Here is a 27,191-nt window from a genome sequence, read left to right as displayed (position 1 = left end):
AATTTTTTTCAAAAAAAAAAAAAAAAAAAAAAAAAGTTGTTAAAAGAAGCAGCCTTCCAAAAAAAAAAAAATATCAGCAAGTTTTATGTCAGTATAATCCCACAGGGGAAACTACGAACTGTTTCTTTGGCTACAAAATATATACAGGAAAAGAAAGAAAACAATCTTCAGAATTAACTCTGTTAGCAATAACATATTTTATCTTTTTTCTTCAAAGCTTCTTGATGTGGTTAACTGTGATAACTGACAACGGTTGTGTCTCCATCAAGTGACTTCCTAAACTGGGTAATTAAAAAATAATTGTAACCACAATACAGTAACTTACGGCACAATAGACAGATGTGTGTATGTTGGGAAGACTTCACATTGTCAGGGCAGACAGGAAGATTATGATAATCTAGCATGACCTCCTGTGTAACACAGACAAGAGCATTTCAATGGTAATATTGCAAGGGAGAAAAAAAATATTCTTCCCTGCTCTGTAAGCAACCACTATCAACCCAATTTCAGAATATTGCTGTCTTCAGATTTTAAAGGCTCAGCTTCACCCCTCCCCCCATCTAATCTAAGATAAACCACATAAATCTTTGAATTGAGGTCTCTGAACCTGACATAGTCCTTGACATTTTAAAAAAAATAAATACATTTCCAGCAAGCTAACCTGGAAGGGAGGAGCAGCTTCTTTGCTAGTTGGAATTGAGGACACAACAGATAGATCCATGTTCTCTGGAGAAAGTGCTTTACATTTTCTTCAGAAAATGAAACAATGCCATTCCAGTCTAGTATTTTATTAAAAAGCATATTAAATACTGTGGATATTACTCTCTTTTTTCACTGCAGATGAGAGATTTTAGAACAGATAATTTTTAAAAATACCAAATTGTTTTAAAATGCAGATAATTCACATGCTAAATGCTTTTTGGAAGAGCCCAGACTTCTCACCCCTCACTGCAGAACAGAGAAAAGAAAAGTTTGTATAGTTCTCAGTCCTGGGACCCATCAGTACATCATGGATTGAATATTAATTAAAAAAAAAAAGTTTAAAAGCCATTGAAATTTTTCCTTCACTATTTACTTTTTACTGTGACTATAAAGACACTGTGCAAGAGCATCAGCTTTTTTGAAACATTTAGATTTTTCAATATAGATACAAGCTTAGGAGCCAGCAAAGAAAACTAGCAAAATGAGATTTTTGTTTAAAACATTGCATAACTAACACTGTAACACAACTGACCCTACAGTTTGCCTGCAGAAAGTTCAAAAGAAAGGTCATGGATGGCAGCAGTTTTTCTCTGACATGGATGGAGGCATGCTTGAGAGGGAGCAGATGACCTCCCCTGGGCATGAGGCTTGAGAATTTGTATTGACGAGCAAAACGAGGTAGCTCCAACCACACGTGACTGCTTCTGCATCTCTTTGGCTTTTGTATTTTCCCAGCCTGTAGGCTTGGGTCTTCTTTTGGTCCACAGAATTCACATGTCACCAATTTAGTTGTTGGTTATCTTACCAATGACTGATAACACATCAAGAGCTAGATAATTACTTTTGGCAAGTTTAAAAGGCCACATCTTTTTTCCTGTCACTTTAACATCTCTCCCAGTGAGACACCCACTATAACAGCCCTGTTCTACAGACAAAGACACAAATTTAGGAAAATACACAGATGTACTTTGTAAATGCACAAAGCTATTTAGGTTCTTAAAATTTTGTCTATTTCCATTCTTAAATATTCAGATGTGATTAAACATGACCTGTATACCTTGCCCAGTGAGTTTGCCATACAGGGCCATGATCTCCCCAATGACATGATACAAATACCTATTTTATGGCAATCTAATAGCTTGCCAGTAACTTGACCATCCCAAAAATTCCACATTGAAAGTGCTTTCCTTCTTGCTTACTCTATCAGATCCTGTTCATCATGTAAAGAGTACGGTGGGAAAGAAGAAACAGCAGGACTACTACTTCCAGAAAAGTGGATCTTTCAGTGCATTTTTGGTAAGACATGAAGTACCTGTGGCAGCTGTGCTCTTCCCATTAAAAAGCCAAGCAAAAAGTTTGAGGTTGATCAGTGGTGCTATTCGCAGAGGCAAAGCTCTTCTCACATCGTTCCTCAATACAGTTTAAACAGTGTGCCGTTTATGTGGCATTACTTCATCTACAAGCCAAGGTGTGTCTGCTGTGTGGGACTCACAGGCACAGGCCACTCGCATTTCACATGCATTATAACAGAAATAATAATCTTTCTTTGTAATTATGAAGAAAGTATTGAAGTTTAACCCCAACAGATGAATGTTTAAACATGCTACTGGAAGTGAAGCACGGTTGGTGTCCCATATTACTGGTACCTATTTTTGTACCTTCAGCCTGGATTGCTCATAAGGGGTCACTGAGTTCCTCCAATTGGAGAAACGTAATTCTTACAGTTATTTGTAATGACATTAAAAAAAAAAATCTACCCTATAACAAACTGCAGAAGGTATAGCTGTAAATTGCACAAATTTAGAAGATCTTTTTCAAAAGCCCTTTAGCACAGCTGGCCTGGCTGCTGCCACTGAATGCAACAGCAGAACTTTAAACATATAACAATTCTGGAAAACCTGTCCTACCCCTTTTACTACAATTCTGGGTTTTGTATGTGGAAAATAATTACTTATATAAAATACCTTAAACAGCATTCTGGTTTTAAGGAACACGCTATTGTTAAGTGAATGGAAAAGTAGGCTGACATAAGCTCAAAGGAATCAGTTTTTCAGCCCAAGAACATTTAGACACCTTGAGCTAAATGCTTTAGTTTATACCAAATGTCACACCATTTAGCAATGGCTATTTTCACCATTTTAGTTGCTGAGGCTTCTCTCTCTTAAAATTAATATAATTCAGCATACCAGTAGCAGGCTGACTGAAAACGAAGGAAGTGGAGGAAGAATGTTCCTCAATTTGGGTCCTGTGTGACAGGACCCAAAGGGTAATTATTAATGGAGCAGGTTCAAGTTGGAAGCCTGTAACCAGTGGAGTCCCCCAGGGGTCAATACTTGGACCCGTGCTGTTTAATATATTCATCAGTGACCTGGACGAGGGGACAGAGTGTTGCATTACTTCATCTACAAGCCAAGGTGTGTCTGCTGTGTGGGACTCACAGGCACAGGCCACTCGCATTTCACATGCATTATAACAGAAATAATAATCTTTCTTTGTAATTATGAAGAAAGTATTGAAGTTTAACCCCAACAGATGAATGTTTAAACATGCTACTGGAAGTGAAGCACGGTTGGTGTCCCATATTACTGGTACCTATTTTTGTACCTTCAGCCTGGATTGCTCATAAGGGGTCACTGAGTTCCTCCAATTGGAGAAACGTAATTCTTACAGTTATTTGTAATGACATTAAAAAAAAAAATCTACCCTATAACAAACTGCAGAAGGTATAGCTGTAAATTGCACAAATTTAGAAGATCTTTTTCAAAAGCCCTTTAGCACAGCTGGCCTGGCTGCTGCCACTGAATGCAACAGCAGAACTTTAAACATATAACAATTCTGGAAAACCTGTCCTACCCCTTTTACTACAATTCTGGGTTTTGTATGTGGAAAATAATTACTTATATAAAATACCTTAAATAGCATTCTGGTTTTAAGGAACACGCTATTGTTAAGTGAATGGAAAAGTAGGCTGACATAAGCTCAAAGGAATCAGTTTTTCAGCCCAAGAACATTTAGACACCTTGAGCTAAATGCTTTAGTTTATACCAAATGTCACACCATTTAGCAATGGCTATTTTCACCATTTTAGTTGCTGAGGCTTCTCTCTCTTAAAATTAATATAATTCAGCATACCAGTAGCAGGCTGACTGAAAACGAAGGAAGTGGAGGAAGAAATAAAAGCTGTCTAAAAGCTGCCGCAGCCTTATCTCATTGACTCCCATTAACTTCCACACATTGTTGATTACTCCGTCTAAACCAACCTGTTTTGGTAATTGTGTTATTATTTATACCCTCTGTACAACCAAGTATTCATTACCCTGGGTTGCAAAATGTAAATTACACTGGACTTACCAAATCCAAAAGCACTGGAACCACCAACGCTCTGAGAAGCCTGAACACTGGTAGAGGTGTAGAGCCCAGTAACCAGTAAGCCATCAAAGAAGGTACTTGTTGAAATAGTCACTGAAATGAGAGAAACAAGATACATGTAATTATTTATAAGCAGTACTTAAGATCCTATACACAACCTGTGAAGAGACTCTTGCACTTGAATGAGATCCCATCATCCAGCACAGCATACTCATCTGAATTCCCCCTATGACGCTTCAGTGACTTTAAATTGGCTTTCCCATGTAATTTGCCCAAACAACTTGTTCAGTGTTCAAGCTGCATGTGCCAAGTTTCAGTCTGCTCCTGTACAACCTCCTCAGGGTTTACTTAAAGAAAATTGACTGGTTTAGAGGTAAACGACTGGTGTTTATTGGTGTTTGACTCGGCTTCTATCCCTAAATGAATCATAAGTCATGTACCAGTAATCATCTGCAGCAGGAACCAGACACAAACCGAGCATTACAACAGCATCTGAAAGAAACATCAAAAGGGTGGTCGTGGTGCCTTCATTAGAAGCACAAAACTATGCTATACACTAAACACACACTGAGTTAGTAGAACATAGCATTGAAATACATTGCTCGTAAGAAATTCTCAAGACATCAGGATATAGTAAAAGAAGGGAAATAAACAGGATTATGGTATTGTTCTTTCCGGACTTGAACAGAATGCTAATTTATGGTTGTCATACATATTATAGTACTACACACAAGTTGTATGGGTGTCTGAGTCATTACAGATTATGGGTATTTAAGTAACTCATTAATGTACTTTTAAGAGATTCTTTGATATTAAGAGTAAAAATAATTATCCAAATACCATCTACAAGTAATGCTATTCCATTACTTGGAATCAATATATTTTTAATTAGAATTGACAAATCTCACAGTACTTATTTACTTCTTGCAAACACTAATTCTCACATTTTTACTTCGCTATCTTTCAGATTATATCACTGTATATTTATCATCAGCTTCAGTGATTCTGTCTTGGAAAGACCTAAATTATTAAGTCAGAGGTTTAGGTTTTTCCCGTTTATATAAATGCAATATCCTTTATGGTCAAAATGACTTCTTTAATCCTACAGCAGCATGCAACCTTCTTTGCTTCATAATAATCTCCTGCCCATTTTTTTTTAATTCAATATCCTAATATTAGGTTGCATACCTCTCAATTGAAAATCACAGCTAGAAAATTTGACAAAAAATGTGTTCAATAGCTTTACAATGAGGTAAGTTTTCTTCTTTTTCTCTCTTCATCTTTGTCTGCCTAATATCATCCTTTTCCACAATCTTTACCCATATTTACTTAAATGTGAATAAATGGCATTGCAAATTTATAGCCTACCATATAGAATTTTTTTCTTTCTTTCTTTTTTAAACTGCATTATGAAGGGCAAAGAACCTGCAAGGAGATCCACACAAAACGATCTCCCTGCTGAAGAAGAGTCTCATCACTGGAGCCTTGTACACTGAAGATGCATCAAGACCTTAGTTATCACACTGGTTCTGCTTTCATGCTTCAATCCTTTTTTTGCACCCTCCTAACAGACAGGGATCAGTGCTTGACAGGAGTTGCTGATAAACTCTGATCTTTCCCTACATCACATTCCACCTCCCCACATTGCTCTCCCATGCTGGAGACATCATGAGCCAGAGAAACGAGGCAAGGTACTGCAAGGTGCATCCCCAGTACGCTCACTGGTGATACACATTCAGCAGTGAAACAGTTGGGGCTTTTAATCCCAACAGCCATTTAGTATTTCATCTGGTGTACACATTAAACTTACTATCAAATATTGAGAGAACATGCAAACGCTGACAGTAACTTAATTTGTTCTGAGCAGAGGAGCAGTATTTACCATATTTAATTTATTCTTCAACTCTTTATATTTAGTTATCTTCCTTTTTTTGATTATTCAATAGTATACTGAATAATTCCTGGATCCAACTTTTCTGCTCCAAATTTCAGTGTTTTGCAATAGACACTTCCCTGAATGCAGCCACGGGTCCAGATCCATATGCTCAATTTTTAAGAGGTCATTTGTGAAATATATGTTCAAAGAACAGCAAAAGAGACTAGCTTTTTAAAAAATAAAATAAGTATTATGGAAAGAAAAATCAAAATCAAACAGGCAAACAATGAATTCTTTCTGCGTTTGATGATGAAGTGGTGAATATTGCAGAACCTTTTTCTTCCTTTTGTGCTTTTAAACCAACAAAGAGGCAAAACATATGTTGAAAAAATATGCCTGTGCGTTATTTTTGAAGACTTGGCAAAACAGTCAGTGAAAAGCATTGATAGAAGGGCACTGGGCCAGTACTTTGCTGCCATTTTGTTTCCCTGTGGGGAAGCATCTTATTCTTTACTGAATAGGATATAATGCAAAATCCTACTGTGAACAGGTGACCAGTTTCTCTCTGGGAAAGAAGTGATATTTTACAATGCCTGTATTTGATTTTTGGATATATTTGTGTGATTGTCAACCCTCATTTTCCATGAGCATGTAATAGGTCAATTTTTATTGTTGAAAAATTTCCAACACAGTATGGCTCCCTCATTAAGCCTCTGGGAAACTGCACAATGTCTCTAGCACATTTTTTAAAAACAGAGCACTAGGCTGTTATTATACACGTGTCATACGTTTCAGAATAATTTCATAGTTCTTCAAGAGGAAAAAAATTAATCATGACATTCTCAGTGATGATTTTTTTCTCTACCCAGTGGTGAAATACATCAAATTCCCATAAAATGAAAGAAAACACACACCATGCCAAGTGTTAATGACCAAGAACAGGAAAGTGGTGCTAATGCACAACCCAGCAACAGGGCCTGATTTTATGTAGGAACTAGAGCTTGTTACTGAGGGCTCTCAGCTTCCCCTTCCAACAGCAACAAGAAGATTCCTCAGAGACCCCCTCCGCCAAGCTTTGTTTCTGCCTTTACAGTGGCTCATGCCACGCGCAGTTGATGCCAAATATCCTGCGCTTCAGGAGCAAGGGCTGAAGCCAAGACCCACTTGGACCTTGGAAAACATCTGGAGGGGCACAGCTGTGTGGGGCACCTGGGGCTAGGCAGGCAAGGGAAGCCCCACCACCTGCTCCACAACACCCAATGGGCAACACAGCAATGAGTCTCATCTAAAGGACCAACCAGGCTCTGCTCCATCCTCCTTGGGAGGACACCCTTCCTTGGGAGGACAATTTGGGTGAGTGAAGAAACAAGGAGCCCTTCCTATCACTGGAGACTGCTCAGCCAGGCAGGGACTATGCCGGACCCTGCCATCACCCACAGAGCAGCACCCCATGACCAACCCTCCTGGCTGCTGCACTAGCACAAGCAGGGAAGCCCAGCTTGACTTGTCTCACCCCTCATGCCAGGGATGGGAAGGGAGCTTGTGAGAGAGACCATGGTACAGACAGAGGTAGAAAGCCTTTGGTTGCCTTGAAAGAGCCCCACAAGAGGGACTGAGAACATCTTTGCAAGAAACACGGGAGGGCTGTGCAACCTACTGATCAAGCAAGAGCACATTGCAAATATTAGAGGCAAAGCTGATAACTACTTTAAAAGTTGCCCATTATTTTCTTCTATTTTCTGTTCCTGAGATCTTTGCCAATTTTTACCCTTTTTGGTTTTGTGGGGTTTTTTTTTTCTTGGTAAGCATTTGCCTCAGACTGACTTAATTATTTAAGGGAGAAGGAATTTCAATCAAAACACTTCATTCGTTTCTGAGATGAGGTTAGAGGAAAATGTTGTGTTTCCCTGGCTGAAAAATTCCAGTGTACTTTGCCTTCAGCAGCTCTTCCATTCTGAAGTGCGAGAGCTGTCCTCCAAGTTTGGAAAAAGTTTTTTTTTTTTAATATATGCATACACACAATAATTTTAAAAAAACCCATAAATCAGAGCTCACACATGCTCAGAAACATTTTCATTTTTAGCATGTAAATATTTTTGGAGATTCTGTCCTCATTTAGCACTCTTAGAACACTCGCTGACTAATAGAGCTCACTGAAAAAAGTCCCATTGAGTATATTTCAGTTCAGTTATACTGCTTTGTGAAGACTTCACTTCTGATGATATTTTGATCTGGAAAGTTTCTCAGTGTTTTAAAGCAGAAATTCATGCTTTCTGGTTGGGAAGAAAGGGATCTTTATCAAAAGTCTAAGCCTTCTAATGAGAAAATATCAACTCAGCAGAATCTCACTTCTCAAAAAGCTGAAAAACATGAAAAATGTCATAAAAATGAAGTTGCTCCTTAAGATTGACCAACACCATCCCAAATAACTTAAACTTAGGAGACACAAAAAAAGCAGACCTGAGGGCAAGAGGATAGCAGGTGTACTAGGATGGAGGTGGTGGTGACACTGGAACCAGTACAGGGAATAGGGTAAGAGAGACTTTTTGGAGAAAAAAAACAAGCAGCGTGCAATGGGGAAGAAGAGATCGTGGTTGTGCAAAGTAGCAGAGAGGTAATGAAAAAGATGAGATGGGATCTATAGATGTGGCCTGGTAACCCTGGAGATATTCAGTATGAGGGGTTCACACAGTGATAGGGGGTAGAAACCAGATGCAAAAATCACCTGTCAAAGCCCAAGATCAAAGCGTGGGTCAGCCTTGATCTGGTTGACAGCCACAATGGCAACTCACTATGTGGCTCTTACTCCACCTTCTGAATCAAGTAAGCAGTGTTTGCACAATGGTATGAAACCAGTTCAATTTTCCAAACAAAGCAAAACAGAAAAAAAGTGGCAAGTTGGTGAGTACAGCTCCCAGCATTCTCAGCACATACATGATGCTGTGCTCACCTCGAGTGCCTACAGAGACCAGCTAATCGAGCACACAGGCTGGCCTCATCCTGCCAGCACCAGGCATCCCCAGGGAGCTTTCAGGTGTTATTTCCTTGGGAACAGAGGGGATGCAGCAGCCTCTCTCTGGAGACATCTCACACTTCCCACAACAGTTCCCACTGTTCTGCAAAAGCCCTGGAGATGGTGCCTCCAGCAGGACCAGGAACAGTGGTGCCTCTGGCAACACCAGGAGCTGACATGCCTCGAGGATGAAGCGGGTCAGGAAGGAGGCAGCTGGCAATGATGCTGCTGAAATTAAACCACAGGTGGAGGTAGCAGCATGACAGGAAAGACAAAGTAGGTTTTGAACTGTAGTCATATTTGGATACTTCTAAGAAACTCATACTATTCTTATGAGCATCATTTTAACTGTTTCCAGTGTTATATGCTACACATACTGTACAGTATTATAGAAACCTTTAATCTGCACAAGTAATTGCATAAAATTTGCCTTACATTCTCTTGAGGGACTGATTTACTCTCTGAAAAGACAGCTGCATTTTGACTGACACTTAAAAATACTCAAAGTACAGTCAATGCATCTAAACTGGAAAGGCAGAAAAAGTGCCAGGTGGAAGAAGGGGATCATCTCAGGAGATACTGACACTGACAGGTCCTACACCAAATTTGGCTGCTCTTTAGCATCAGTTAAATGGCTCTAAGAGGGCCAAAATATACAGAAATTCCACAGAATTTGCAGCTGCTGTTGATGACAGTCCCAGTGTTAAAAAGCTTAAAGGCAAAGAAAAGGACTAGATATAGACCTATACAACACATAGAAGAGAATGAGTGGAGATTTAACAGAGTTCAAGAAAGAATTAATAAAGACCAATCTTTGAAGCCTTATATACTGTTTATGTGAATCAAGACACATAGCCACAGTGTAAAACTGCACTTTTGTATACCATGAAGAAAACAGGAAATAATTTTGATATGTGAAATGGGATCACCACAGACAGCAGAATTCCCAAAAAGAGACTTCCTTGCATCAAAACAAGGACAGGCATTTTTTTTAGGTTCTTCCCAAGGTCAAAGCTAGTTCCTTATAATTCTGTAATATTGCATCATTGCACACCTGAGCTACGGCTGGAAACCTTCCTCTTAGGAAATAAATTACTTCTACTGGAGTAATTATTTTTTTTTTTTATTTGACTCCTAAAAGGATATATCAGCCTCTAAGTAATGCAAGTCAGGTGTGCAATGGCACAGTTCAGAGAGGCCCCTGTCCCTTCACAGTGCTGTGGCTTTCACAGAAGACTACAAAAAGAAATGGAGACTAGCATCAAATACAGCAAAGGCTGTCATGCTACACTCAGAGCCAAGCAAAGCTTAACACTCCCTAAAACAGCCAGCAGTGGGAATGCCATCCAAAAGCAGTGCACTTGGGACCCCCCGAGCTCACATGCTTGCGTGCAAACCCCGATTTCTCTTGTACAGCTCAGATCAGGAAGAAGAGCCAACTCCTGAAAAAACTGAAGGATTCACCTGAGAAATAAATGTATTTGTAAGTTAATGGTGGAGTATGTATTGTTACACGAATCCAGAAACTGTATACGCTTAATTGTGCTCAGAATCTTATTCGCAGAAAAGAAGGAATTTAAAAGACTAATGACATATATGCTGACATCAAACAAACTTTTACTGCTCACAGAAATACTTTTAAGAAAAAAAAACCAAAATCCAGGATTCATAATTCTGCAGCAATTTCAAATACAAATGCCAGACAGATACCCAAGAACAGCATGAGTCACAGGTCTACTCATCCAGCAAAACAAAAGCAGAAAACCCACAAGATTCTTACTCATACAGGTTTTGATTTTCCCCAGGTAGGTGGGAGAAAAAAAAAGAGACATTTCTGCATGGTTAAATAAACAGACATGGGCAAGGGACAGACCGCTACAACTGAAAGCATTCTCACTCAACTAATTGTTTTCTAAAACCCACACCAGAGCCCTAAACTCACAACAGCACACCCGTGAACTTTTCTTGAAGGCGGACTGATGGCATCCCTAACCTGTGATGCCCTCACCAATAACTCCAGTTACCAACAGCTCTTGGGAGGAGGGCAGTAAAATTGCACAAGTTTTGAACCTTACTCTAGACAGCTCAAAATCAGATCTGGTACTGCTTTGCGTTATGGTACTAGTTTCAGTGATTCTGCCCTGTGCTCCATCAAATCTCTTTGCCTCCATGGCTTTTCAATTCCTTTCCTAAATTGGTAATGAGCAACAGAGATCTGAAAATAGATTGCAGATGTGTGGCATGATGTCAGTAACATGATATAGAGAGACATCATTTGTCATTGATGCAAAGAGTAGCCTATCAGCCTTGTAAAAGATATATTTGCAGAGACACTACTTATAACATCTTTTTGAAAGTTCATAACAAGACAGTGATAATGACATCAGCAGCAACATAACCAGTGTTTATTCTTATATTCCTAAACTACAGAGAATTGGTCATATTTTTTATAAGGTCTGAGATGCTTCAGAGCCTGAATCTCACTAGAAGTCCAATGGTTAGACCCTGAGCAGACTCAGGCACCTAAAGCAGGAGCATGATTCCAATATTAGACCCAAGAGCCTGACTTCTCATGCATCAAAATCTTTAACTTAAACATGTTTCTGACCATACCAAAAACCACTGAAAACTTGGCCATGCTGAACAGCAAGGTTCTTTGTTCCAGCTGGCATCACCAAACACACTGGCACAACACAGAGACCTGACAGAAGAGGGATAAGATTGGCCACTGTCATAGCAGCCTGCTTCCTAACCAACAGATGGGTAATTAAGGCTCTCATCTAGGTAAGAGGGTTCAAACCTGAATTTCCCAAGCAAATATCCTAAAATGTTTTAAACCCCAGTGTCTATGTGGCCCAGACACTGTCCCTCAGCTGCAGGCATCATATTTTGTATGGGAGAAGTGAATGCCAGCTGACACAGAGAGAGGCCTGTTCTCTATTCCCACAGTTGGGGCAGCCGCCTTGGAAGGAGGAGATGGAGGTTTCAATCAGTGGCCCAGTGAATACGTGCTACTGCTATATAAAGCTCCTGAGAACATCATATCTATTTATGTCACCCCATTTAGCCTGTAAATCTCACCCTAATGCTGATGTCTAAAACAGGCCAGATGAATCACACTCAAGAAATGCCTGATTCTCCCCACAGACTATAAAGGAAGCCTAGATTGTCAAGCTCAGCTGTAGATGTCAACACGGAAGATGGCCAAACTGAGATGAATCCCACCAAAAGCCACACACACAGAGTAACTTAGTTATCCAGCCTCTATTTAGATGTCCAACTATTACCCACATCAGAGTGAGAAGAGTAGGAATTAAGCATCTCAACACCCAGAGCTCACCCGAGGACATTTGGTACAATGACTATCTTTATACTCTTTCTTGTGCTATGCCAAACGTATTATTAATGCTTAGCAACTTAGCAAGCAATGTTGTAGTACCAAGAAGCTCGAAAGGATATCAGCAATTGTCTGTTACTCCATTTGATAACTCACAGAGCCCTGAACAGCGGTAATGAAGTTTAAGCAGTAAAAACAATCTGGAAATGAAATAAAAGCCATTTCACAAAAACGTATATCAGCTATGTCTCTAAAAATAGTGTCTAGCAGAAGCCATCAACAGTCAAAATTCAGCCCTGAATTATGTTGCATACTATAGCCAAAACAAGAATGATCCTCTAAATGCTATTTCCTATAACAATCAATGAGGACAGTCATTTGTCATTTTAGTTTATGAAACATCAATCCAATCCTATTATTTGTTAAAACGCACCTCTGGGCAACAAAATATTGTTAATTTGAGAGTTAGTAGTATAACAGCTGGCAACATACACTTTAACAGTTACATATACGATGGTTAGACTTAAGTAATTGTGAAACATTTTGCCAGTCCTAGAGTATTCTCTTATCCAAAGCCCCAGGAGCAGATGGGAAGAGTACTAGAGTGATTTCTAGACCTCACCAGCTACGCAGGGTATGAAACAAGCCTGGTCACTGGTCTGTATTGGAACAGTCTCATGTCTTTATTCAGCAGCCACCAATCTCCTTATTAAGTTGCAAATTCAAATTTTGTCATGCTTCTATGAAATGCACCAACGTAAGGTTTTTTTCTTAAAAACAGATTAAACGTTATTGCGATTACCTTTTTATTACTCTAAGCCTGAGAATATTGACCTCTGTTTTGAAGCCTAACCTTATTTTTCATGCCTTTCAAGTTTATGTGAGGTTGCTGTTTGATACCCATACATGAAAATTTCATATTGTTGGCTGTGCTCTCAATAAATTATTTAAAAGTCTGAATATTATTGCAGCGTTCAGGTTTTCAGAAGAGTTTGGTAACTCCCTTTATTCTGCTGTCCTCAAAAGACAAACAACTACTCAGTACACAACTAACAATAGCATTAAAAAATGAAATGAAGGCTGGCTTGGAAGAGAGCAAGAATAATTATCTACTGGGAATTTATTATAACTCAGTAATATCTAAGTATTTGCAGGAACTTTTGTCTTAATTTTAGCTAAGAAAGCCCACCAACTAAAACCAGGGTGTTGAACATGTTTACCTCAGGCTAAAGGAACATAAATCCTCATATAGACACATGAATTATGATAAGCAAATATCATGAAGTGCATTAGTTCAAGTGATACTGGAGAATAAGGAAGCATCTTCAAATCAAAATACACACACGCAGTGTTCTTTTATAACTGGAATATAAAAGATAGCCCTAGATAAATATAAGAAAATAGGTCTATCTTTTCCTGAGCATCCTGAAAAATTCCCTATGGATTGTATCCTCCAACTACATTTTTTATAGATTAAAAAAAACCCAACCAAACAAAAAAACCCAAAGAAACAGGTCAGATTCTTGGTTTCTTTAGGACTTCTTTAATTTGCCCTAGAAACATACCGAAAACTTGAACAGCCCACTGAAGGCCTGCTTGTTAATCTCAAAGTGTATAAATAATGTTTAGCTAAGTCCTAATGTACCACAAAATTATTTTGGTGCATTATAAAATTGAATACCTATTTTCTCATAGCAATGCAAATGTGGCAGTGATTGCACAGAAACCACACAACCCATGTTGACTAATTTCAAAAGCTTTCAGCATTGGATTTTTTTTGAAACCTTCTGGAAAGAAGTTCTGAATTGCAGAGCATCCTTAACTGGTGTGAAGTCCAAGATTTGGGATGCTAAAATTCACGCCAACTGCTTAAAGACAGGTGCCTTTTGAGGCGCTCTAGGAAGAGACAGGAAGGCATCAAGAACAGCTCAGGCCAAGCAGCAAGCTCCTGCCCTTGTGGACTAGAGGCAGGGGCCAGGGATGCTGTCCATTATTGCAAACAACGCTACACAAGCATTTGGGCAACTGAATTGTTCCCCTGAGCTGGCCAAAAGTGTCTTCCAGCCTAAGTGTCCCAGGGCCAGCCAGCTGCAGATGCTATGGGAGGAGTACATGAAACAGGACATGCAGAAATAGAGCCCTGCATCCCTCCACGTGTGCTCCCATCTCTAGGTACGCTTGGTTGTGGCATATAATCATCGTCAATGAATCATTAAAGTGGCTATTTAAATAACTGTATGTCTACTTTTACAACTTCAGGTGGCAAGGAGCCCCATGATTTAATTATATAATATGTGAAGATGATTTCCCTTTATTTTTTAAGCTCTCTTTTCTGTAAATCTCTGCATTTTCAGTAATGGCTAAGTGTTTTTGCTTTATAGATAACATTCAACATTTACAGACATCTTTCACATCTCTGTCAACCATCTCTTGGGCAAAATTGAGGAAACTTACTTTACTTTCCCATTACACAGGAATACATTCCCTCTCTCTCATCATCTAGTTTTACTAGAAGTTCTCTGAGCAGTGGCAATCAGATTTGACCTTAACACCAACATTTGGGCATGTAATTTTATTGCATACCCAGTGATAAAATGATGCTGGCCATTTTACTCTTCACTCCTTTCCTCATAATTTCTAAGGTTCAATTTGCCTTTTTTTTTTTTTAACTCATGCGTAGCACCGAGGTGATTATTTTGAGATTCACTCCCAATATCCTGTCCCACGTATTTTGCGTTAGTTTTCCCCTGTCCTGTCCCACTCTCCTCCCCTTCGTATTAACACTAACACAGGCCTAAATTTGGCAGCCTTGATTGGCACGGTCTATGATGCTGTTACCTTGCTATTAAGCCCCCATGATTACTTTGACCACTCTTAGCTTCAGGCATCAAGCCGTGACAATGGCACTTCTTCCTCATCAGCCTGAGTCTTCCCTCATTGCAGTGGATTAATTGTGTGATATTATCCAGACTAAAGCTGGTTTACTCTTAGAGTTTCGATTGTGAACAAAAGTGAGCAATAAAGTTTCTGACTCCATGTATCTTTAATATATTTGTGCTTATCTTCCTTAAACCAGAGCTTAACAGGATTGCTTAATGGACTGGAGTCATAAGAGACCTTAAATAACCTAGTGCTTTGCAGTCTAAATATATTGGGCATCCAATATAGCAGTTGCACATAGGATGTACAGATATTTTTATTTTTTTTTAATACCAGACTATGGGATTCATCTGCCTGGACACAAGTGTGCAGAACATCATCCTTCTCACCCAAACTGCTCATCTCAGAGTCCTTTCTACGCAACAGATGTACCCAGCAGAGTCAGCAGTGCCTGTGTTGCAGCCTGTCCAGCCCCAAAGTAGATACCAAGTCAGGCTGTGGGAGTGTTGGCTACGGCTCCCTGGGGAGCAAGGAGCAAGTGCACAAGAGTCCTGATTAGAAGGGCAAAAGTAAAGAAAACAAGTACAGAAAAGTAAAGATTGAAACGCACTGAGAGTTGCCAAGAACCATGAGCAAAAGGAGGAGGACCAAAATACCCGATGCTGATTATTATAGGAACAGGGAATGAGAGTTTAAAAATGTGATTTGAATTTGTATGTATGATTCATACAACAAAATAAGTCTACTTAAGTACTGTCCCTCATTTAGTTGATGCAGAATGCTATTAAAAAAATAAAAGCTAGACAGCTCCCATCTATAAACTGGAAAAAAATCTACAAAATAGATTGATTGACATTTTAAGTTAAGGCAGATAGGATGGAGCAAACGAGGAGTCATATGGGAAAAATATAGTAGGTTTATACTAAATATAAGCCAGTATTTATACTGAATTCTGGCAAGTTTCTATACAATTCTTTGACTATACATGGTATATTAAAAGGTCTAATCAATGAAAAATACTTATTTCTGAAGGCTCATATCAGAACAACATGGAAAAGAAATTGAAAAAAAAATAAGAACAAACATTCATTGCTCCCTTTACATTTAAGAACACATATAGCGAAAACTAAGTCAAAGTAACAAAAATATAGTGCTTAAGAAATAAAATTCCTAAAACGAGCAATATTAAAGCTCAGTGGTGTCTGTTTGTCTTATCTTTATGGATATGGGGCTAAATAGGTCAGAGGCAGAGATGGTCATGTAGTACAATACGTATGCTTACCCTTTACAGTCTAATTGTTTATGGTGTGGTTTGTAAAAGCAGGTGATGCCAAGTAATTGATGGCTATCTCCCTAAGGGTATGACTGTAGGTACACCATTTTATGGCAAATGGTTTGTTCTTTGTGTCAGGTTTGTTATAATGGTCAGCTACTGAGCAAGACTGACCAAGGGCTGGAGCAGCGCGACCGCAGCAGGTAGTGATTAGGAAACCTTTGGCAGGGTTCTGGGGGGAAATCCACACAGTGCCTTCTCTCCATGTTGTTTGGGCAAAGGCTTGGATCTGAAGATAAAAGTGGTCCCTTCCAGCCTCCTGTTTCTAGGCACTTCTGATCAGATGTTTTACCAACCTTAATTGCGCACAAAAACCCCTGAGCCTAACATTCTGATAAAGCAACAAGCCATGTACACACAGGAAAAACAAAAAAATACCTGCAACAGGATGACTTTTGTTGCATGAACTTGTCATTATTGTTTAGTTGCTTGTTAAATACTTTATATACACAGCTCATTCTCAAATGGTCATTTTCTGCTCTTAAAAATAAAAGGAACAGGATGGTTCTTACCCCTGGTGTGCACAGCTATCCCAGATAACACCAGTACAAATTCCCCAAGCAACTAACAGATTTTTAACAAATCAGTTCGTGTACTCTTTCCATGACGAAATTCTTTTTGCTCCACACATCCCAGTGAAAGAGATAAGTATTCACAGCCACGTCCCTGCTATGACTCATATCTTGTTAGGACAGAAACAGGCATTTGGCTCTCTGGAAAAAAATAAAATCCCACTGCCACCTGCGTTGGTTTGCTGCAAGCATGTGGCTCCCTGGGTTGCGTGCCATTGTGTCACAGAGGCCTTCACGTCCCACAGGAGACAATTACTAAGAAGTACCTCCAGAATGAGTGGTGTTCTATATATTATTACAGGAGGGTGGAAAGGGCTAAAACGGTAAATATGCTGAACTTAACGTTTCAATGTAGCCTTGACAGCTTTTATGTAAGGAATCCGTAGAGCAACTTCAGGTCATAGTGATAGTGCTCAAAGCAGATACACCTGATGCGAGTCAGTTGGGTGGAATGGAGCTATGGCATACCTTGTCTTTAGGGGCTTTGCTGTTGGCAGCATGAAACTTGTGCTCTTTGGCATTAGTTTGAAGAGGACTGTGACAAATGTGGCAAATGGGTGGGATATCACGTGGCACATGTTGACAAATGCTTATTTGAGACGAAAAACTTCCATTCTTTCATGCTATTTTGAAAAGGCTCAAGATGCACAGTTACACCATGGGGAAAGTACACTACCTGGAACACTAAGATGTATGATTACCACAGACACTCTCCTAGAGAAGAGGTGGTTAGTAACAGGAAGAACTAAATTAATTGCCAGAATAACTTGTACTGGTATCCTCAACAAAAAAACAAGCTAGCCAAGAGCCATGGTAACTTGCAGATCTGTGCCAGAAAAACGAGGGGTTTTATCTTCCTATCCTTTCTTCTTCAGTTTGTCAATGAAAGATTTTAAGAGTAAAACCAAGAAAGCATCACCCCACAAAAAAAAAGAGTTAGTCAAGGATGCTTGATTCAAATATCACCAATTGGACAAACACAACATAACATCGGGAATGCAGTCAAATCCATAGACCCTAATTGATCATTCTGTCTCCTGTTCTGCAGCACCTCTTTGCACCCCTGAATAAATTGGGTTATCAAATAAGCTCCCAGAGACACCAACCACCCACAATACAATAGGCATTAATGCAAGCAAACTAGCTGGTCCACATCTTACCTAGATGTTGATGTTGTTCTTCCAATCCCCCATTCCAGTGCAAAAATAAAGAAAGGCACTTCCACCAGCTTCCCCTCAGGGATTACTAGTGTCAAGGTAGAAGTGTCACCAATATTTTGTCACAGGTCTAAACCTCAACATCCCTTCCCACAGAACAACTAGGAGGAAAGAAATACTCCACTGTTTTACCACCAGCAGATACCCATACTTGGAAACAAGCTCCAAGCAGCTGATGAGAAGAAACATGCCTGAATATGGAAGAGGAACATGTACCATTCTGCCCAGTCCTGACTCACCAAGCAAGGTCACTGTGAATGTCTATTATCTTAAGTGAAAATCAGAGAAATTTGCTACTTGTGTGAAGACTCTACTTCGGGTTTACTGCAGATGTTTGAAGTGGGACTCTGAGAAGTCACAGGTTTCAGGAAAAAAAATGGCAGAAGTTGCTGGTTCATCTCCAATGTCTCACTCTAATGCAATAATTAAAGCACAGAGGAATGGCCAGACACCATTACAAGTAGTTATGCCACTTCATACACTAAAGATCTATCTATAAAGGAATTAGGTATAGATAAATATAAATAACATGCATCTGGGAAATCATGTATTCAATACTTTTTTTGATTTCTGTTTTTGAAATTCTGTGGTTGATTCAAAGAAATGTTGCACATGGAAGAATGAGTAAGGAGAATCACATAAGTAGAAGTTGATACAGAAAGATGTGTCTGGATACGAGTGTGGTCCATGCATCAGTTGGGATGCACTGTAGGCTACGCTTGGAAAATAAGCAATAGATAGAAGTCAACAAGAGTGCACTGAAGTACATTAAAAGACAATCAAAACAAAAGATGTTTTAGGAATCCACTTCTGCACATCTTCCACCACATTAGCTCAGAGGCAAATGCACATTCTCCTACTCAGAATACTAGGAAACTGGGACTTCGGAGTTTTCCTAAATAAGACTCTTCCATAAATATTAGCTATAAGTAGTGCAGTACCAATATTATTTGAACATTTCTTCTCTAAAATATAAAAAGGTGGCATAAATGAAGGGATTTTAGAAATGCTTAATTCATAAATGATTAAGCATTTTTACTACATCTGTTTTCAATGAAAATTAAATAATTTGATCTTCCCAAATATCACTTCATTTTAGAATTGGTTATTTCAGTTCATCAAATTGAAACAGAAATGTTTAATTTTTTATTCACATCAACATTTATATGTCCTTTCCAAATACTTTGTGCTGGGTGCTCCCTTCACCCAGGAGAGGCACTTCACTATTCTTCAAGTTTTAGTCTTGTGAATACATCTAACCTACTGATAGAGTAAAGGTCATAAGCACAGACTTTGTTACCCTACATGCCAAAAAAAGAAAATGCAATTTAATCTTGAAGTGATAAACCCCAAAATGTATTAAATTAATTTGAAAAAAAAATTAAAAAGGAAGTGTTTTTACTCGAGTTGAATTCCCCATTTTCAAAAAATAATTGTTTTCAAAGTTTAAAAAAGTGTCAAGAAAAAGGGAGGATTTTTTTTCCAACTTTTCATTCTGAAAAAGCTGCATTTTCTATTATAAATCATTCCTGCTGGAACTGTTTTTATTCCATTTCCTAGAGGGCAAAGGTACACTTTGCCTCTACTGAGTGTATTGTAATGCCTCCTTATGAATTTTCTTTTTTCCTCTTTTAGATCTGACATATTTTTCCTTATTGCCAACACTGAAATAAACATTACTAAACACAGTTTTCCTGTGAGCTCATATGCAAAAGCAGCTTGGGCAATGTATTCATTTTGCTGTTTATATTATCCTGTTGAAAACAGGGAGAACTTGGCACTTTCTCAACTCCCAAAGAATAAAGTCAAAATGAAACCGAGCTGTCATTAGGCAATGTCTCTGAGCAGACCTGTGTAGAGCTGAAGGACTTGCCTCAGAATTCAAGATGCAATCTCTCTCCAAAATCCCTGGCAAAAGGTCATATTATGTGATTTACACTGTTTTTAGACTTCCACTTTCTTGCCCAAGGACAACTTTCAAGGGCTGGAATCACATCCCTCATCCTTGTGAGGAGATGGAGGGCACGCAACCTCCTCTCCTTCACATCCCCACAGTTCTTCAAGGGTATGGAGAAACACATACTACAGAGACAGATTGTGTCTAACTACCTCAGAAAGTTAGACAGCAAGAAGTCCTGCAGATTTAATTCAAGCAGGGACTGTTGGAACTGATGCTCATGGATGCACACCACCATACCGACCTGTAGTATTTCTCTGCTTATTCTCTTCTCAGTTAAGCTTCAAGTTTGCTTCCTGCAGCAACCAGAATTATGCTCGTGCTGTAGAGAAGCATTCTTCAAAAGGGAAAAACGCTCCAAAGCAAGTTTTCTACCTTGGACCACAGCAAATTGCTTGGCTAGCCTGTTATTATACTCAAGGCATTCTCAGGCAGCTGGGCCTCATTACAGGCAGCTGAGCTTTAGCCATTAACTTCAGAGAAATCAGGATAAAGCACTAAATGCAATGAAGATAATTTAAAGCACGGTAAGCAAGAAAATAGAGCATAGGAACAGAGTGTTGCTAATGCTGTATGCTGAGTGTGCTTCCTGTTGAGTTGCTGGAAGACCATGTATGTCCTGGGACAGACGCTCATACAGGGTTTTTGTTTTCCTCCCAGACCAGCAGGGCTCTGTCCTGGTGGGGGCCTTGCCATGGTACAGCAGAATGATCAGCTAAAAGATGATCCACCCCTCTTTTCTCAAAAGTCCCAACGGAGGAAACAATTCCAGACAGAGGATTGTTCAAAAAAGTAGCTTTTGGGAGAAGAAAAGCGTGTGGTCAAGAGTTTGCCTGTATAGGGTTTGCTGATTGTTTGCTGTGAGTTTTAACAGCACTGATGTAGTAAATTGGAAGATAAACAATACAGGCATTTGAGGGTCAGACCAGGCTTAGAGCTAAGTTTTGAACAGATCTATGGCCTTCCATATAGATCTTTCGCTTTATACATCACAGGTAAACACTGGAGGCTGTCTGAGCTGCTGCACTACAGAAGAGAGGTCCTGGCAAAGACACACATAGATGGACAACGTAGAGCGCTGCCAACATGGGATGAAGCATTGGAAGCAGTTAACAGCTCTGGGCACTTGCAGGCCAGGAAGGACAAGGATCCACAAGCCCAGGACCAGTGAGGGGGAGCACCTTCTCCACATCCCCCTGCTGGCTCCCACTGTGGTTTGTCCTGCCAAAGAACAAACCAGCAAGGCGGACACTTCAAAGGAAACACTAAACAATTTACAGCTTTAGAAAGCCAAACCCAACCTGACTGATGCCACTTTCAGCCCTACCAGCTGGCAGCATTGCACTTAGGGTGCATTTCCCAGGTCTCTGAATGTGGTAAAACTGTTTTGTTTGGGATCTTGTGAATTTTGTGGAACACAGGAAGGGAGTTTTTCTAACCTACCAAAACCCATAGACATAACCAGACTTAATGAAGAGCATCTTTTTAGAAAGCTTTTTACTTTTTCAAAGCCTTAAAGAAGAAACTCTTTCTCCACCATCATTCATTCTGTTTGCTCACCACTACAGCAATATTTATTTTTTTTTAATCCATTTGGGGTTTAGCAGCCACATGCCAACAGGCCTACCAGGTCTATCCCACCACCCCCAGAGATACTGAGACTCATTCTTCAGCTATTTAGTGAAATTTGTTCATTGTGAAATAAGACAGCCCCAAGCTGATCCAAGTTTAACCTCAGCCTAAGTCCAGGACTTGCTTAGTACCAATCGTTCCCCCAAATATTTCAAAGGAAATGCATAAGTGTTGCAAAGGTAGAATTTCAGCTTTCAGCCTATTGAGTTTGTTAAAATTTTAACTGAACCATATTTTTGTGAAAGGTACACTTAAAAAGAACTTTGACAGCTGTTAGACTCAGACTTTAGGTAATCAGTTCTGAAGGAGGTTTTATGAAAGAATGAACAATAACAGCAGAAGGTACAAGCATTAATATTAACCTGTAATAAAAGGAATGATGTTTAAACCATTCCTAGAAATAAAAGATGAGTACCTGGTCCTACAGTGCTGGAAGAAGCACATAGCTTAAATTATATCCAATCAGGCAAAATACAGATATTAAACATTTATGAGCTGCTCTGATATATTCTGAATTAATCAGTTCTGCACATTTAAAAGTTTTAATATTTAATGCTGCTACCTCAACAGTCCTGCAGAAATATTAAACTTCTGTACAGTCCTTTAAAAGGAATAGCAAGAGATTTTACTACGTGTAACATCTGAATTGTAGCTGTAGGTTTTGTGCCAGGCTGCGTTTTGTGGAGAACCATGATTATAACGTATTGAACTGCAATTGAAATTCTCAACATTTTCCCCACAGACAAAACAGGAATAAGGACAGTAATAATGAAAATGACAATTATTAAGCCAGGGGTAAGTACATGTGCAATCTGATTAAGTCTCCTAGGCATAATGGATTACTCATGAAGGCTTACTAATATCATACTTTCACGAAATCTCTCAGATAAGTGTAAATGGCACGCTAAAGGCATTTTAGATATTGTAGTGCATTAGTGTTAGTGTGTTAGCATAGTAAATCTTCTCCAAAACACCAGCTGTGGTAAGCAAAAATATATATACATCTAGATATTTATCTGCTCATAAATTCCCTCACTGTAAAAAGCAAACTCTCTGAAATTTGTCTTCACTGCTGCCAATAATGTTAATTTTAAATGCAACATATAAGAACTGCCATAGTCATTTATGAGTAGTTTTAAAATATAGTGTTTAAAAACATATTAAAGCTGAAAATGAAGACATGAAAACCTTCTTTAGAAGGAACCAAGTCATATATGATGCTGATTCCGTTATTAGAATGCTTGCTTTGATTATAAACATGTTTCTGAGATTCTCTGCTTTATTACTGCTGAATAAAAAAAAAAAAAGTCCTTGGAAATTTCCTAAATAAAGCACTACAAAAACCATAACACTACAAATTTGATGGAAGCTGTAAGAGGACAACAAACAGTGTAAAGCCTGTGCTATGAACACCTGCTCATTTTCAAATTGATTAGACTGACAGTTTGGAGTTCAGATTCTGCAATACCCAAACTCCTGCCCATCTCTTTGTCCCTTGTCAGTCAGTGTAAATTCAATATATGGCTGTCATTCTACATGGTTTTGCCTGCATTTTCCTTCTAGAACACAAAATTGAAATTACCATACTATAAACCTAATACTAATGGTAAATTCTAAGAAAACCATAGCTATCAGGAACACCCTGTCACTGAAGATAACACACATAAAAAAAACCCCAGTATATGTTGGTCATTAGCCAGAACACAGCCTGCCCCCTTATGAGCTATTCATAAAACCTTAATAAAACCTCCCCCCAAAAAACAAAACAAAAAACAAAATAAATAAGAGATCTCTAACTTTTATTCTCCATTTATTTTTGAGGAAAAATAAGCATCATCCTTTAATGTCATTCCCTTAGACTAACCAAATCTGCCACAAATGCTCACACATGACAGATAAAACAGAGAAGCTCCACTTCAGTCTTAGCACCAGCCTGTGCTCCTACTAACCCACACTCATACCCAGAAACCTCAAACAACCAAAGCTTCCACACAAAAAAACCCCTGCCTCAGAGAATAACCTTTGCTGATTTCACAATATTGCTGGTAAGCAAACTGGAAAAACAGTAATAATTCTGCCCTCTAATGAGATGCTCATAGCAGCAGCCAGGGTCCATTACAGAACCAGTTAAAACAAAAGTGGCTCCTTCACACCCAATGCTGAACATCATTGTCCAAGAGCAGACATGCATACAGCAAATGGCTGCTTTATGAAGGGTTGTGTTTCTACAAAAACCAGAGGAAAGTACAGGGAAGTTAGGAGGAAAGGCATGAAAGAAAATGCAAGGATGCAATCTGAACAACTGTGCTGAGCTCAACCACGAGACCAACATGCTTACTTGGCTGATGGAAAGGCCCTGCGATGGCCAAAGTGACTCCCTCATGTTGCTCAGAGAAATCATTCAAAGACCATCTCACATTCCCCTGCACTCAAGGAAACAAGACTTCATTAGAATGAGGAGTTTATAAAAGAAAAAAATGGGAGTTACCAATTTCTTTTTCTCCCACAAGTGATTCATATGACCCTGAAAAGAGGGAATTTCAGTGGGATCAACTATCAACAGAGAGGTGTTACAACCATTGCATCAAAAAGGTGCAAGCAATAGATGAGTCACAACACTTACAGAGGGATACATGACATCAAAGTGACCCTCACCCAAGAGTTCAGAAAGAGTTTAAAAACAAACCTTACTGAAACAGCCACAGCAAACTGGGGAAACCCATTTTCAGGTCAGACTTCATTAACCAACTAGCAGCCTGACCTGACTGCACAGACGAAGTAGGAAAATTTGGACTATCTTTCTTAGCGTGTTCCACCTTAAACTCTAACACAGATGTGAAGAGATGAGCAATCACTTTGAGAAACAGATTAAAGAATTACAAACCACAAGGACATCAAGCACCTGGATGCCAAGTTGGATCAACCAAAAGACTTGCCTAACAGCAAACATCCACCACATGTTTCTTCCCTGACTGCACATTAGCTGTCCCACATAAATGACAGAATAATCTTCAGAGGGATGACTGTGAGCTCAGACCAGCTTGGATCAGTTAAAAATCATGGCTAATGTGTAAGAAAATAAACAAAATTTCCAGAACCCCCAGAAGTGGTTGTGTTAGGGAAAAAAAAAAAAAAAACCAACAACCCTGGCTATGAATTTTTTCTTAGGTACCTCCTCTTCTGGACAATTATATCCACATCCACATGTGGTGCAATGCCCACATGCAAGTCCTGGAGAAGGCCACCAGTCTGAGTTAAACAGCATTAGGAGGAGAGGAAAAGAAACAGTGTTTCTGCATTACAGATGGCCTAAAGAAACTTCTGTTCTTGGTATATTAGAGCATAAATACAGAGTCAAAAACCATATCATTGTGGATCAACACTTGTATCTATGCAGGTGAACTTGGACATGCAGACCAGTATCACAGAAAGGAAGTTTTCCTGTACATAATATGGACTACAAATGAAAAAACAGTGGATACTGTCTTGGATATCACTATTGTTTCAATAAACATAGGGAAAAAAAAAGCTGGAAAGTGAACCCCTAATCGTATGTGTATGTTGCTGACAATTCTGGGAAGATAACTTGCCCCCTTAAAATGTGGGAAAATTGGATTTGGTTGGAACTGATAGGAAACTGAGAAAAAGATTCAGACAGTAAAGTACACAATCTAATATCCTGTTCAGATTTAAGGATGGAAAAAAAACCTGGCAAATCTTTATATGACAAAGCCAAATGTATCAAAAATGAAGTGTGTTGAGATGCAGCACCTCGAGAACCCTAAGCAATTGGCCATTCTGAGCAGTGGTCTTGTGCCTCCCCAGGCAGAAACACAAAGGCAGCAAGAGAAGGGCAAGGAGTGGCTAAACCCTCTTCAGAGGCCCAGGATCTTGGGGGAATTTTAGTTGCTAAAATTTCAGTGCATTTGAGACAACAGACCATCCATTTGCAAACCATTACTGAAAAGCTACAGATAATAAAGATGGGAACTGCGGTTGTAAGGTAAAACAGTGGATTAGCAAATGCCAGCATGGGTAAGCTGTAAGGACAAAGGAAGGTCTCTGACCCTCTCATACACTTGTCCCAGCTCAGTGGTTTTACATTTAAGCATAAAGAAGCAGACAATTCTTTGTGAGCATCAGGATTCACTCTCCAAACCAACAATCATAAATAAAGAAGTTATATTGCAAGAGATCATACCACACTGGTAAGATATGGAGAAGAAGAAGTATGGAGCATCGGATTTCTGCAAAGCACAGAGAGCAAAATTAAGATATTTTAAAAGCTTCTTACCTTTTGTCACGGGTAAATACCCTGGCTATGAGAGCAGGTTCAGCATGCTCTCCCCAAATTGACCCGAAGAATAGCAAACAACCACCAGAAGTGAATCCTAACAACAAGGGAGGCACAGCTTTCACAAATACACAAATCCTCACCAATTTGCATTGATGGATGATGCTTTACACCTGCCATGTGTGAGGGGTGACACAATCAGCCTTTCTTGGCCAGATTGCTGTATCTAGAGAATATCCTAAAGCAGAGATTGGCAAAAATTAAATTAAGGGAGAATAGGAAGTAACTGATGTGCATATATATAAGTGAAGTATGAATAAAAATACCACGTACATAGCACAACAAAGACATACCTATGCCATTCTAGTGATTTATACATAACTAAGCATCTTACTTACAAACCAAATTCCTTCAAACTTATTACAGATCTCATCATAAAAGGGAAGAAACCTGCAGGTCCCAACAGGCAGTCTATGAGTTACACACATGCAGAACTGAGTTGAAAACAGCACAAGTTTAAAATACTGATTTGAAACCTGATTTTCTTTCAGCAAGTGAAAATCTTTTTCAAATCAACCAGTAATTATTAAATAGCAGTACATAAGTCTGCCAAACACCTGTGCACCATTTTCATGAAAGCAAACCTTTTAAAAAGACTGATGAAAAGGGTAAGGTTATTGGAAAGCTATAAGCAAACTCAAAGAGGGATTTGAAATGAAACTGTCTTCTAGCTAAAGCTAGAAGCATAGATCTTTCTGTGCTATAGGGGGTCAAGGAAATAATACCAATAGCGTAATCGTAAAGCATATTGGAAAGGCAGGTGCTGCAGTTCATTGTTATGCTAAAAAACTCCTAACAATCTTCTATAGCAATTGCAGCTGTCTTTCTTTTACCAAAGTATAATAATTACCCATCTGATTAGCAAATGTAACCACCTGCAGTTAACTGGTTTACCAGTTTAGCTACTTCTACAGATGAAATGCCTCAGAAAATCAGAGAAGTTAAGGCT

At 39.1% G+C, this 27,191-nt stretch overlaps 1 protein-coding gene across 1 annotated transcript in view; it reads right to left on the bottom strand.

The window, feature by feature from the left end:
* Nucleotides 1–27,191, bottom strand: part of RELN (reelin) — a 295,055-nt gene that overhangs the window by 248,179 nt on the left and 19,685 nt on the right. Inside the window, exon 2 of the mRNA XM_014963370.1 lies at nt 4,054–4,164. Within this exon, the coding sequence (XP_014818856.1) occupies nt 4,054–4,164 (111 nt within the window). The remainder of the gene's footprint in view (nt 1–4,053; nt 4,165–27,191) is intronic.

The sequence above is a fragment of the Calidris pugnax genome, unplaced genomic scaffold, assembly GCF_001431845.1.
Source record: "Calidris pugnax isolate Ruff unplaced genomic scaffold, ASM143184v1 scaffold44, whole genome shotgun sequence".
Lineage (NCBI taxonomy): Eukaryota > Metazoa > Chordata > Aves > Charadriiformes > Scolopacidae > Calidris > Calidris pugnax.
The sequence above is the reverse complement of the archived record's forward strand: the minus strand, read 5'-3'. Positions and strand labels throughout refer to the sequence as shown.